The sequence below is a fragment of the Sceloporus occidentalis genome, unplaced genomic scaffold (assembly GCF_023333645.1).
Source record: "Sceloporus occidentalis isolate IW3139 unplaced genomic scaffold, rSceOcc1.0.p SCAF_3, whole genome shotgun sequence".
Classification (NCBI taxonomy): Eukaryota; Metazoa; Chordata; class Lepidosauria; order Squamata; family Phrynosomatidae; genus Sceloporus; species Sceloporus occidentalis.
Genome location: NW_028316983.1, coordinates 47,982,330 through 47,997,729, shown reverse-complemented (window position 1 = coordinate 47,997,729; position 15,400 = coordinate 47,982,330). Strand labels below are relative to the sequence as shown.

The window sequence follows — 15,400 nt, the reverse complement described above, 5'->3', positions numbered from 1 at the left end:
CATATTATTTCGTATTTCCTTAACTTTCCAGTATCCTACATAAACTAGTCTTGCCACATTCACCATGTAAATCTCTGTGTACACTCTCTGTTGTTTATCCTTTAAATTTGTCATATTTAATAGATATACCTCTGGTTTCAGAGCTAGCTTAAATTCAAAGATGTTATGCATCCATTTATTTATTTTAAGCCAGTATTCCTTTGCCTTTTTGCACTTCCACCTATGATAGAAGGGTCCAATATGCTTATTGCATTTCCAACAAATACTCATTACACCTATACTTTTTTGCCAACATTTTGTAAAAGTTTTCTTTTAAATTATATGAGCAAGTAGTATGAGCAAAAGAATACTAGTGGCACAGTGGTTAAATGCTGGTATTGCAGCCACAAGGTTGTGAGTTTGATCCCAGGCAGAGCTCTAAGGTTGACTCAACCTTGCATCCTTCTGTAGGTCACTAAAATGAGTAACCAGCTTGTTGGGGGCAATTGGCTTACAGATTGTAAACCACTTAGAGAGTTCACTGATAAGCGGCTTAGAAATGTACATGCTGTATAGTAATTTGAGAAATTTGTATATACAGATTATGGTCACCTAATAAGTAAAATGTATAAATTATTATTACGATTTAGTACAAAAGAAAAACAGGTATAGGAGTGTATGGCGGGTTGGGCCAAAAATTGGGCTATAGTATCAAATGAGTCAATGAGAAGATACTTGGACTAGAGGATTAAAATTTACAAACTAAGAGGCGAAACAGACAGCTCCTTTGCAGCAGCTTCCCAGCGGCTTGGGGGCTTATTGTTTAGACGATGCTTGCCCCCAAGCTGGCTAGAAGCTTCCATGAAGCTGCCCATCCGACCACACAGCTGACAGCTTTGCGGTGCTCTGGCAGCATGACGTTTATACACTGCATGCCACAGGAGTGCTGTAAAATCTCAGCAGCAGCAGAAAAGCCAGCTTTTGCTGGCTCAGAAAGGAGCGGCTTTCTGTTTTGGCCCTAAGTTGTCTGGACATTTTAACACATTCAGTGGTGTGGGAAAAATATTTTAGCAGTTGTGATGTTTTATTCACTATAAATTTGAATTTCAAAGAGTGCTAAATCTTGCCACATGTGTCCAAAGTCCTCTAGTAGACAGTGGTGTTTATTGCAACATTGATAAGACCACTGGAAATGGTTGGGTAGTGTGTCCATTCAAGACATCATTTCAGCTTAATCAGAAACCGGAGCTAAATAATTTAGCAGTATCACAATCCATATGTAACAGTGTTAAAGTGCACACATGGTACCATGCTGCACTGATAAGAACAGGGAACACTTCCCCAATTGCTTTAGTTGTTTTTCAAGGGGCCTTAAATGATTATGAGAATCAGATTGCTATCACATTTTGGATGGCTCAGATTTAATTTTTAGTGTTTAAGAAAGAAATTTGTAATAAATTGAACATGAAGTAAATATGAGATGTGTAGATATACAGTCGGTCCTTCTTATACACGGATTTTTTATACACGGATTCAAGCATACACGATTTGAAAATGTTCCCAAAAAGTATAAATTTACCTTGATGTTCCATTTTTTTATTAGGGACACCATTTTGCTATGTTATTACAGTCGGCCCTTCTTATACACGGATTTTTTATACACGGATTTAAGCATACACGGTTTGAAAATGTTTCAAAAAAGTATAAATTTACCTTGATGTTCCATTTTTTATTAGGGACATCATTTTGCTATGTCATTATACTTAATGGGACTTGAGCATACACGGATTTTGTTATACACGGGGGATCTTGGAACCAAACCCCAGCGTATAACAAGGATCCACTGTATATTTAATGGGACTTGAGCATATACGGATTTTGTTATACACGGGGGATCTTGGAACCAAACCCCAGCGTATAACAAGGGTCCACTGTAGTGGGTGTGTTTATGTATAGTTAGCATACGTTTGAACAACCACTGACAGAAAAGATATATTTCAAAACAAGGTGAATAAGTTTAACCAAGGAAATTTACTTTGCTTCAGCATAGAAATCTTGTCTGTAAACCTGTTTAAACCTCCGTCGAATATATTTTCCATATATATTTTAGTTATTAAGAGCTAAATCCTATTGCTTGTCCCAAGCCTAGATCCATTAAATCAGTGGGAACCTGTCACTGGAATTACATAAATTCCAGTGATTCAGTAGATTGAATCTGTTTGACACTAGCAATAGGATTTAGGCCCAACACAATTTGCTGGGCTCGTCATGGATATCTTTTTTTTCTATTTCAGATTCGTTACATTTCACAGACTCAAGGACTTCCAGCAGAGTATCTTCTGAGTGCAGGAACGAAAACAAGCAGGTTTTTTAACAGAGATCCAAACTTGGGATACCCACTGTGGAGGCTAAAGGTTTTTATTTTTCTTTAGAATATATTCTTTGAAGCAAGTAATTCCAGTTTATATAAGGAGTAGCTGCTTGTTGTTAATGTGTCTTAAATGCTAATCAGATAGTGTTAATTCTTCCATGTCTTTAGTTTCTTTATTAGAAACTAATAAAGACACTTGCCAAACAGTAGTAAGTGTTGCATGTAGTATAGACTAGCACCATATGAAGAGTCTGATCAGCATTTGAGAGTCAACAATGTATGATTTTTCTGATCTTTAAGATTTTGAGAAAAAATATAAACTTAGGCCCGGTACATACCTGTTGGTAAATCCGGGCTGGCGGTGGCCTAACTTCCTCCGGAGGGAAGTCGCAGCTGCCAAACCGTGCGGCTTTACTTTGGATGAAAAGGAACCCGGAAAAATCGGGTTCTTTTTCTGCTGCCATAGTTATGTCATGAGTGCGCCAATGGCTTGGCTACCAGTCCTGAAAGATAGCAAGACCAAAGACTCAACAAATGCAAATGAGAAGTCTCCCAGCAAACAATGAGCACTATCAAGCAGACATCAATCCTCTTTTGCAGACCCTCCACCCTGAGGCCTGCCATTAGCAACAAAAACAATATACAGTACATGCACATTCACTCCTGACTTTCCAGGTCACACATTATATATACCCAAGTACTTCCCAGGCAAACATTCTCTGAAGATGCCAGCCACAGATGCTGGCGAAACGTCAGGAAGAAACTTTTCTGGTACATGGCCACATAGCCCAAAAAACCACAAAAACTATGGATGCCGACGATGAAAGCCTTCGACTTTACAATGCGTTTCTTGTTTTCTTCTGTGTTTGCAATTTGCTTGTAAAATAATCACACTGGCCTGTTACAGACTGCCAAAATAAAGCTGCTTCGGGTCTCTTTGGAAGTATGCTATTTAAATGATGCATGGGTCCTAAGAGTCCGGAGGTCGCGCCAAAGCCACACTCCATTCCTAAGCACTGGAGTGCAGCTTTGGTGCAGCTTCCGGATTCCTAGGATGCATGCATCATTTAAACAGCATACCTCCAAAGAGACCTGAAGCAGCTTTATTTTGGCAGTCTGTAACAGGCCACTGATTCAAAACATCCTTTCAGATACTGAACACTTTATGAAACTCTCATTATGGTTGCTTTGTGAAATGCCTGATAAGTTTCCCATGTTTATTTATATTTTACTGTGAAAACACAGAAGAGAACATTAATTTGGTACTGATGCGTTTTCACAAGCTTAGGTAGCAAGGTTATGATGGCCTCTCATTTCTCTTTCATGGAGCATTCAGTTTTTCAGTTGCTAATTGCCTGTTGACCCTGCTTTATGTTTATTGTGCAAAAATACTAAAACTTTGTTTCAGTACTTCTAATCCATATTTTATTTAATAGACTCCAGAGGAACATGAGTTGGAGACGGGAATAAAATCAAAGGAGGCACGGAAGTACATTTTCAATTGTTTGGATGACATGGCGCAGGTGAGATGCCAGTAAATAATGATGCTGCCTTTCAAACTATAAATGTAATAATTCAACATTCCATAGCAGAAATATTTGATGATCTGCTTTGTATAGGAGTTAAGGGTGTCATCTCACTGTTCCCTTGGAAAATAAAAGGTTCAGTCATTATTCATATCTTTATGAGGTATGGGTGTAAGAAGAGCTTAGAAAGTTATTAGGAGTGGGTAGCTAACTTCAAGATAGGATAAGGAGTGGAATGTTAGAAACTATTATAAATGAAACCTCTGATTGTGAAATGAGTGACCCTCACAAATCTGATATATTAGATTGCTCTCCAATTTGATTGCAGATGTTGAATGGATATTATTGTGTTTTGTTTATGTTTAATGTTTGTTTTTGTCTCTTTTTTAACATTTAATAAACTTTATAAAAAAAATTTAAAAAATATCTTTTCTAGCTTATGGCGACTCTAAAGCAAACCTTTCACGGGTTTTTTATGGCAAAATTTGTTCAAAGATTGAGACAGTGTAACTTGCCCAAGGTCACCCAGTGAGCCAAGCAGGGATTTGAACCCTGATCTCCTGGAGTCCTAGTCCAGCACTGAAAGCACTATACCATTATTATCTAAATAAGCACATAAATAAATTAAAATTAAAAAAATATTGTGCATTTACCTGAAAGCAAGCCATTGAGAAAATTATAGGTCTTATATCTGAGAAAATATGTTTAGGATGACATCAGGCTTCCCTTGAACATATCCTGTAAATAATATGGTAATTTATTTTAGTATCTGTATAAAAAAACAGAAGAATGTGGCTAGGACCCTGAATCTAAAGATGAATTAAAATTGCATTTTTATAGAAGCAGCCTCATGGCTTTGTGTCCAGTAATTTTCTATTATATAATGATTGGTTTTGCAACAGTAATGGTTTTAACCTCTTCCCCCAAAGGTGAATATGTCTACAGACTTAGAGGGAACAGACATGTTGGCAGAGAAGGCTGACCGAAGAGAATATATTGATTTGTTGAAGAAAATGTTGACAATTGATGCAGATAAAAGAATTACTCCGCTGAAGACTTTGAACCATCCCTTTGTGACAATGAACCATCTACTGGATTTCCCACACAGCAACCAGTGAGTTTATGGCACAGATACATGAAAGGATGACTGTTTATTACTGTATATACTCTGTATATAAGTAGAAATTTTAGTCAAAAAATCATCCCACAGAACATGGGTCAACTTATCCATGGGTCAGTGTTGTTGTTGTTGTTGTTGTTGTTGTTGTTATTATTATTATTATTATTATTATTTATATAGCGCTGTAGATTTGCACAGCACTGTACATAAAACAATAAATATATAAGAGTGTAATTACTGTACTTTAAATTCTACCAAAATAGGAAGCACCCCCTTCTCTGAATAGAGTGGTAAAAGGCGAGAGCTTAGTTAACCTTAGTCTGAAGGGAGCACCAATGACCACTGCTCTCTGCCATGGAACTGTGTCTGGCCTTTTTGAATGCCTGACTAGAAAAGTGACAATGTGCTTTGGCATCATTTTCCTTTCCTTCATTCGTTATGTCCTTTGTTATAAGCACCTAATTTTTATCCTTGATTTATACATGGGTTATATCCGAATCCATAATTTTGGCCCCAAAACTTGCCTTCTACTTACACATGAGGTCAACTTTTAGTGAGCATATACAGTAATTCATATTTGTAAATATTCATTCTGAAAATTTAGGAGAGGAATAGGCAACACATTCCTTGGAGGCTACATACAGCCCTTCAGTGGCCATTTTTGTAATTTTTTCCCATCTCACACCCAGTGTTAAAAGTTCTTTAGACAAGCATTTTTGTTTAATGACTTCTGCTTTGGCACCAAAATGAGTGGCATGTGTTGTGTGTATATGTGTGTAAAATTGGCTTGCAGACCTGCCAACATTGTCCACCCCTACTTTAGAGCAAGTAAGAAATAAAGCAGCATATAAACTCCTGCTTGAACATTCAAGGGCAAAAAAATCCAAACTAGTTTAGAAAGATCAGAGGAAGTACCAACACTGATTTTAGTGTTGTACTTCTTGCCATCTGAGCCTTTCACTCTTATTTTTGGTTTCTTATAGACAAAGAATTTTTGTATACCAAACATAATGGGATGACAAAGAGAGAAGAAAGAATGGGAGGTGATAGTGGATGCTTGGCAGCTACTCAAAAAGTGTTCAGTTTCCTAGAAGTATGTGGATGAGTAAATACATGTAAGAGTAGCTGGTATTGAGCACTCTTGAGCATTGAGATTTGTAATGGAGAGAGAAGGGAATTCATGGTTAAACAATGTGTAAAATAGACATGGAAGCATAATGTGTACAGACTACACATGTTTTTAGCTACTGATTTGTAGTCACCTAAATTTATCTTTCTAACAAGTCACCAAACGGAATGATGTCTTTGGCTATAGTTTTTATTTATTCTGTTTCAGTGTGAAATCCTGCTTCCAGAACATGGAGATTTGCAAGCGAAGAGTCAATATGTATGACACAGTTAATCAAATAAAGAGCCCATTCACAACACATGTTGCACCAAACACAAGCACAAACCTCACCATGAGTTTCAACAACCAGCTCAGTACTGTGCACCATCAGGTAACCATTTCCATTTTCTTCATTTGGAAGGACAAAGTCCCAAAGAATATTCCTTTCTTATTCTGTGAAACAGTTTTCTCAGAAATCTAGACTTAGTTTACAGTAGATGCAGTTATTTTAATTAAAAAATGGTACAATATTTAATAGGCAGCTATCAAAGAAATATGAATGTGTATGAAATTCAGACTCCCTTCAAGAAATTGAAGTAACATTAAAGCCCTCATTGCCTTGAGAGAGCAGTGCTCCCTAGGTGATTTGCCCTTTCCTTCATGTGTAATCCAACTGTTTAGTTCTAAAAGATAGACAGGGTGGTCTGTAAACTATGCTTATACTCAAAATCAGGTTAAATTGTTAGCAAGCTGGAAGTTTTATATGTTCATTTATATCTCAGTTTTCCTTCAGATACTGCTGTGTACATGATTATTCTCTTCCCTGATTTACCCTCACAAAAGCATTGTTAGGTAGGTCAAGCTTAGAGAGGCTTACTGGTCCAATTTTACCCAGTGTAGTTCATGTCTCATCAGGAATTTGAACAAGGTTCTAAACACAACACCACACTTGGGGAAATATTTGTTACTCTAAATGTTTTGGTCTAAAACTTCTCCAGTCTCTTCTCAGTGCTCATGTTGGGTGAATCCTTGAGAATTGTAGGGCAAAGCATTGAAAGTACCAAAAGTTTCCCACTTCTGGTTTATTAGATTTGTTGCTTGTAAAAGATTTGAAAGAGTTCTAATGTTAGATGTTTTGGTTTTTTTAGGCTAGTGTTTTGGCTTCCAATTCTACAGCTGCTGCTACTCTGTCTCTGGCAAATTCAGATGTTCCACTGTTGAATTACCAGTCTGCTTTGTACCCATCATCTGCAGCACCAGTTGCTGGGGTGGCACAGCAAAGTGTTTCTTTGCAGCCTGGAACCACACAGATCTGCACCCAGACAGATCCATTTCAGCAAACATTCATTGTGTGTCCTCCTGCCTTTCAAAGTAAGTATATATGTATATCAGTAACTTCTTATAAACATAATAATTAAGAGATTTTGACATCTGTACAGCTAATCTGACACTTTAAAAGAATAACAGATAATCAGCATGGTGGCCTGTGTGAACATCTTGAAGCTATAGATTTTGAAATAACTGGAAAAGGTAAAATTGGGATAAAACGCACATGTGAATGTGCAGACATAAATAATATTTTGTCATTGAGGCCTACTGCTTTTATTGAAGTAAGCAACTGAAGTATCTTTGGTTCCCTGTCACTACCTTTTTGTAATATTCATTTACTTGAATTAAGTCTATCATGGTAGCCAGGAAGTAGGGATAAAAAGATGAAAGCACTAGTTGGCTTGATTAATAGATTAATCTGTTCAAATTTAACTATAATCATTTAATAATATGGAACAGTAGTACTTTGCTTTCAGTCCTCAAGTCTGTTGCACCATTATTCTCCCTTCCCATAGTTCACCCCAAAGAGTCAACTCTTCACTCTAAATGATGTACTCATACTGTATATACTCATGTATAAGTCTAGACATTTTAGATAATTTTCAAAAAATATTTTCTACCTTGTGATATGCACTGCGGGTGTAGATAGATAGAACGTTATTGGGAAATCATGGCAACACATACTTGGAAATAGCCAATTTTTTTTCAAAAACAAATAATGCTGCTGTTACTCTGTTGGTATTATATTACTTAGTAAAACTTCTCTGTAATGTTTATGGAAGTCAGCTCAATGTGTTTACTCCTTAATGTAGATAGTTTTTACTTCACTTGTTAGTACAAGTAATTGGGCTCTGGAAAATCTTGGGATAGTTAGAAAAGCAGATTAACCATGCTGTTACTTTTATTTCTTCAGCTGGTCTTCAAGCAACCACAAAGCATTCTGGGTTTCCTGTAAGGATGGACAATGCTGTTCCAATTGTGCCACAGGCACCAGCAGCCCAGCCATTGCAGATACAGTCAGGAGTTCTTACACAGGTAAAAGTGGGGGCAGTAAAGTAGATTGTCATAAATATCTGCATAATATTATTGGTATGTTCTGATTGAAGTTGGGGAACTAGAAATTCCTGATTATTTACAAGTCACAGGCAGAGTCCTGGCTATGACTACTGGAGAAAAAAAAGACAATAAAACATGCGCACTAGTCTGTTGCATTACCTAAACCTAATCTTCTTGCTATTTTAAAATGTTGGCCATTCTAAATGGAAAAAAAATCAAAATTTTAGATAGTTTTAATTTAGAGGTACAGATCTGTCGATGGTGCTTACACCAGAATATTTTTACAAGCGTTAATCTGTAAAATAACAAATCATTAATCAATAGCCAATAGCTATTTTCATTCTCCTATCACATTAATAACAGTACTTGTTGCACCTTTATTGTTTCTTTTTGTGAGATTGAATTCAGAAAATGAAAAATTATATAAAATATTTAGGATTCAGTCTTTATTATTTTCAGAGTCAAAATCTATTTTGTATTATCACAGGAATTTCTCCTTCCAGAAGTACTTTCTTTTGCTAAATATTTATTTTTATAATATGGATGTTTGTTCCACAACAGGAGATCATGAAAACTTTATAGTAACAAAATACTTGTTAACATAATTTCATGGTCTTAATCGTGGGACTCGGGTTGTGACATTGCCATTTCATATCAGGCATGGTTAAATTAGAAGTACTTAGTAATTCATTCCTTATAGGTTTTTTTTTATTTTGGAAGGTATTTGGAAGCATTCAAATGAAACACAGACTTCATACCATTCTACATTAATTCTACAAATAGATTATTTGCATCTTCGAATCTAAAATCATAGAAATGTTTGAATTACACCAATCACTGAATTTCTCAGTATCTATTTATTTACTTTTTACTGGAAAGCCAGTGGGAAGACAGTTATTGCTGTTTTCATGTCAAACTACTAAAATGCTGATTTTAACAATTGGACACTTCCAATAAGCCATTTTAAGGACTATTTGTTTTCCAAGCCTTCCATGCACTAGTTTAGAAAACACTCATGATTTGGCTTGAGTGTACTAGACACAGGAATTTTGTTCATTGATATACAGGAGTGCATAAAATCCCTGCATACAAGAGATTTTGAATTAAGCTGGTACAAGAACATATTGACTTTTCAGTGCATACCTATGAATTCTGCAAGCCACTCAAAACACCACTAATATCCTTGGGGAGAAAGCCTTTCTGGCCCTGTTACCTCAGTACATTTGTTTCACTCACTGCCTAATCTACATTTCAGGGAAGCTGTACACCACTAATGGTAGCAACTCTTCATCCTCAAGTAGCCACCATCACGCCGCAGTATGCGGTGCCCTTTACTCTGAACTGCGCAGCCGGCCGGCCAGCGCTAGTAGAACAGACGGCTGCAGTACTGGTAATTGCCTCCCTTGATTGTGTTCACTAACGGAGTTTTTGTTTTAACTTAGACTTGCAGAGGGCATGGAAGCATGTGCCATCTTGTGGCTGTGTTCTTGCTACATCTTAATGTCTCGTTGTTTTTCCTCCCCAACATTGCTGAAGCACTGTCTGACTCTGATGTTTAGTGTTGCTCTGTAAAGAATCCAGATCCATTGACTGTTGTTCTTTACTAGCCTAGTATGCTGATCCAGCTCTTCTCCTAGTTTGAGAAGAGTGGCAGTTGTATTTCTTCTTTTCTTTACTCTCATATCTTTTAAATGTTTTATTGATTGAAAACAAAGGGGATGGCCCTTAGGTTGACTCTACCACAGGTATCTGAGTAGCTATGATTTGACAAGTTTAGTTTTTATTTTAAATGGCTTCTTTGCATGTTGAAATGTTTCAGGCATTTAAAGCCTCTAATATCAGCAAATGCTTTATTAATTTATGGCTTTAATAATCCAGATTTCTTAATTTACAATGAACAACGATGACTCCAATTCTCCCTGGCCTTTCATTACTTCTGACCAATCATTGGCAGTGTGCATCATCCTCAGAGAGATGTTGCTTCCCACCAATGCTTTTAGTTCCTTTTGCATTTCTTGGTTGAGATTAAAGGTGAGCTCTTAACCTTCTAAACAGTTTCTTGGGATAGCATGTTGTAAAAAACTCACAAGGAAGCAGCAGTGTGTATTGTCAAAATTTCCTTTTTCTTACTAGATTAGTGTGGCACCTTTATTGGAATTCACACTGCAAGTGCCATGAAACAGTCAATTGGAAACCCCAGAATCAGATCAGTGAATGGAAACATTGCAGTGCACTTGAAACTGTGGTGTCCTCACATGTCTTGCAAAGCACACTTCCATTTGTTACATACATCATTGTCTTATGTGGCTTTAAAGTGATAATCCATGAGTATCTTTCTCTTCCAATGGAGAGAAATGAAGCATTTTTTGGTCAAGTCGAAATAAAAGTCTCACCAAGATGTGTAACTCTAAGTGGCATTTCTATGTGTGCTCCAGAGAGTGCAACATAGCAGACGAGAGAGGTTCTTAAAAATTACACTAGTTATGAAAAGACCACTGAAGTCGTCTTTGGTCTCTGGTTTGCCTCCCTTTGTTCAACTCAGGTTGAATTTCATTTGCCAAAACATGGGAAGTATATAAAACTGAACTTAAATGTTCTACAATGTCAATATCTTTGAAGATATTGATATTAGACTGAATTGAGGAGTTCTGTACTCTGTACTTAATCAAAATGCATTGGCAAGGAAAGCTGAATTCTGAGACCTGTATAAATTATGGAGATTAAGCATATAGGTGGTATTTGCATAATCTTCTTTGCTCTTGAGAAGAGAAGATGAGTTCTGCAAGACACTGACCATTTGAACTTCTTTTCTGCTTCCCCTCCCTTCTGAGATTTCCCAGGAATTGTGTGCTTTCAAACATCTTTGCACCCTTAGGGATTAGAAATTTGCTTTAAAACAACACCAGCTAAAGCTGAAATTCTTGGAATGCTGAATTTAGCACCCTCTACTAATTTTTTTGCTCATTTGGTGCAGTGACAGAATCCTCCTCCTCTGACTAAATCCATGAGCCTGCTTGGATCTTTCTCTCTCTCTGAATTTGGCCCTAATAGCCTTTTGCCTGAAGTGCTCACCTTTAGTGCTTTCAACACTTTTCCCTTTTGCTGCTTCCATCTACGTTTGCATTAGCCATGCTAAGCTTTGCATATTTTTGTCCTTCCTCTGTCAAAACAGTTCGTCGCTTGGAAGGCCCGATTCTGCCTCCTGGTGGGACATTAGCTCTCACACTGTATTAAACTCTCTGCTTTGTCTTGTGCAGGTGTTGGCTTTTGGAAAGAGGCATGGTGTGACTTTTAACATAATTCTCTTTTTTAATTATTCCGCTTGTGTTGGCAGAGGGGTTAGCAGTTCTCTGCTTGAAGGCTTCTTGTTTGGAACCAGTGTTTGTAATATGTGAGTGTGTTACTTGCAGAGATATATCATTAGAAATGGCATATGTTTATATTTTACAGTTCAAACTGCAGAGAATAAGACCATATATATCTTGTAGCCTTGAAATATTTTACAGCAGAACCTGTGTTTTGTGAAGAAATTCCTAGGTAGGGAAACTGTCGTTCTTGGCAGAGCTTATAAAAGTCAGCAAACTGTCTTCTACTTAGGTGCAGTCTTTGTTTTGTCAGTTAAAGGAGAAGGACTGCTAGAAATAGAATTATTCATCATTTTCTTTCCACCTTGTTTTAAAAGCAACAATACAGTCTCCCCTGGTATTGGGTACAAAAAAGAGATACTTTGTATAGAATAGGAATTGGGATGGATGAGCCCCACCATCAGCAGCCATTTTATCCTGCTATCATCTGTTGTAGAGCTGATGATGCCACCTGCACCACTGTAGTAGTATTATGCCATCCAAATTGCAGCTTAAGAACCGAATCCTCCGTGTAGTCCAGTGTGCCTAAGCTTACTATGAGACTTGTCTAACTTTGCATATAGGTCTGTAAATTTGAAGAAATCTACTGAAACTCTTAGCCTCTACTTCTTTACAATACTGCACCAGTATGTGTATACAAGTAAGAGTACAAAAATTCTCTGTGTGACCTACATGCATTCAACCTGCTGCTTTATGCAATGATTTGTAGTTGGTTATATTAAACTGTTTGGTGAGCATGAAGAAAAGGATTTGTGCCTGAATCTATTTGCTAACCCAACTAGTACAGATCCAAGAAAATCAATAGTGTTTATGAACTGATATTGTTTTAGTAAGTTGCCGTAATTGGAACTAAGACTTGAATTCAGGTCTTGGACCCAACTGTAAGGGCAAATTTCAAGGAAAAAATGTATATGAACACCAATTGTACTTGAAGTACCCATCAAACATGTACTTCCCCTCTACATGTCCTGAAGTCCCCAGGGACGGCTGACGCCACAAGTTAAGAACCACTTTCCTCCCCAAAATGTCACTTCTCATGCTGAGCTTTTGAAGAGACGTGTTTGCATATGGTTTCTGCAGTATGATATGAGGGTCTAACTCCTCCCTAGGAGACCCTTGTAATATAAACAGTTTGAACAGAGTGCTTTTTCTCTGCATTACTTGTTAATTCCCCATTTTAAAATTATGTGCTGCATTGCAATCACTTGTTTTTATCTCTGCAAGTTAACATTCTACTGATTTAATTTTACTTTGAACACATTATTTTTCTTCCTCACATTTTAAGAATATAATCTTAATAAATCTTTCATTTTTCTGTTTGCTGTTTTGCAGCAGGCTTGGCCTGGAGGGACCCAGCAGATCTTGTTGCCTTCTACCTGGCAACAAATTCCAGGTGTTGCCCTGCACAATTCTGTCCAGCCTACAGCAGTAATCCCAGAGACAATTGGAAGCAACCAACAATTGACTGACTGGAGGTGAATATTGTTTAAAGCATAAAATCCATTTAGTATGTAGAACAGTACAATTGGGTTTGAGATTTTACAGTGCCGGCCGACTGGAGGATGAATAGCAAAATCACATAAATCACATTTCTGTGTCTAGATACATTATGTACAAAGATTTGAGAGTCTGTAAAATTGAAAATCAGTTGTTTTCTTCCACAAACATTAGTGTGCTGCAGTGAAAAGGTAGTTAATTGAGGGATGATTTAATATAACTTTACATACAATGACCCGAGTAATACAACACATGACATGATGAGGGGCTGATGTCAAAGGTGTAGTGTGATCAGTACATCTCAAGCTATCTTTTGTGAGAGGGGAAACTAGACACACACACCCCAAAACCAGTATGCTCGGAACCGATACCATACTTGTGCCCACTGGCTACAGTTTTTTTTTCTCCTGGAAACTCTCTGTGGACTGGCACCCAACAGCTCCTTGACTGGTTTCTGTCCATGCATCTGGATACTTCCATGGGTAACATAGGTCTAGATTCCTCTAATTAGAATGACTTTCCAGAGTTTTGATAAACTATGAAAACCCGTTTCCATAGTTTGTTCAAACTCTGGAAAGTCTTACTAATTAGGGCTGTCTAGACCAGGGGTAGGCAACCTGCGGCCCACGGGCCGGATGTGGCCCGGCGAGGCCTTGGGACCGGCCCCAGCCCGGTCCTGCCGCTAATTGCTGCCAGGGCCTTTGGCGTCTCACGTGAGGGGCATGGTGGGGCAATTGTCTATAGAAGCCTCAGAAACATGCATTTATCTTAACATTTTTAAAAAAATCAGCAAATTTTTTCGCGTGTCCTCCATTTTTTATTTAAAAAGTGCCCTCCATTTGAAAATTTTGCCCTACAGTTGTCCCGGTTTATTTATTTATTTAATTTTAAAAAAAAAATATTTAATTATTTATTTTTTGGCTTCGGCCCCCCAGTTGTCTGAGGGACAGCAATCCGGCCCCCGGCTCAAAAGGGTTGCCTACACCTGGTCTAGACCATGCTATCTCAATAAATACTTTATGTCAACTTCATGTCCTGTTATTTGTGTTGTATCTTTCAAGTATGTAAATTTCCTGCTTCAAGATGTACTAAAAGCCCCTTTACACTACACAGTTAAGGTACTGTGATTTCTACATTAACTGCCATGGGTGAATCCTGTGAAAACCTGGGGTGTATGTAGTTTGAGGTGCTAGGGCTCTAGTGAAAGAGAGCTGAGAATTCTAAAATATCTTCCTCCTAAACTGCAAATCACAAGATCCCATAGTTGCCATCACACTTAAAATGGAACTATACTACTGCAATTGTGTAGTGTGAAGCGACCCTATTTCCCTATACTGGTAGCTTTCCAAGAACATTCTCTTGCTATATGTCAAGACAACCAAGTGTATATATAATGAATGTATTTAGAAATGGTGGTAGAGCAACTCCAGTAACTGACATTTCCACACTGTCTTCCTGTTTCCTTTAGAAATGCCCATTCGCATGGGAATCAGTATAGCACTATCATGCAGCAGCCATCTTTGCTAACAAACCATGTGACTCTGGCTACAACCCAGCCGTTGAACGTTGGAGTGGCTCATGTTGTGAGACAGCAGCAAAATAATGCTGTACCAGCAAAGAAGAACAAACAACCATCCCATAGTGGCACAAAGTATGAACTCTTTCTTGGTGAAAATAGCAGTGTACAGATGGTGTATTTCAAACATACCCTTATATTTGGATGCATGCATGATTCTCTGTTGCCAAATATTTCAATAAATGTTCAAGCAGTCCTGAATGAGATTGGTTTTGGTTATCTGAAAACTGTGATGCGCAGTAGCCTTGATTTGGTTGGTGTCTTTGGTGTTTCTGTAACAGTAGGTAATATAAATAACCTAATTAAATATTGAGCATGCAAAATGTACTACGGAGTTTGGAACATTATTGCTGTTTTTAATTGATATCTTTTTTGTAATGATTAGTAAATTAACTTTTGAAACTGAATACAGTTGGCCCTCTTTATGCACTATTCAACCATCTATGACTTGAAATATTTAAAAAAAACAATTC

At 37.5% G+C, this 15,400-nt stretch overlaps 1 protein-coding gene across 4 annotated transcripts in view; it reads left to right on the top strand.

Moving 5' to 3' along the window:
* HIPK1 (homeodomain interacting protein kinase 1) overlaps nt 1-15,400 on the top strand; it is a 47,302-nt gene that overhangs the window by 21,596 nt on the left and 10,306 nt on the right. Inside the window, exons 4-12 of one of the 4 annotated variants that reach the window (XM_089514369.1) lie at nt 2,274-2,393; nt 3,787-3,873; nt 4,806-4,990; nt 6,333-6,495; nt 7,253-7,475; nt 8,347-8,468; nt 9,745-9,879; nt 13,190-13,329; nt 14,820-15,002. In XM_089514369.1, the coding sequence (XP_089370495.1) occupies nt 2,274-2,393; nt 3,787-3,873; nt 4,806-4,990; nt 6,333-6,495; nt 7,253-7,475; nt 8,347-8,468; nt 9,745-9,879; nt 13,190-13,329; nt 14,820-15,002 (1,358 nt within the window). Of the gene's footprint in view, nt 1-2,273; nt 2,394-3,786; nt 3,874-4,805; nt 4,991-6,332; nt 6,496-7,252; nt 7,476-8,346; nt 8,469-9,744; nt 9,880-13,186; nt 13,330-14,819; nt 15,003-15,400 lie in introns of all 4 variants that reach the window. The other 3 variants (XM_089514368.1, XM_089514372.1, XM_089514371.1) reach the window with 3 other exon arrangements.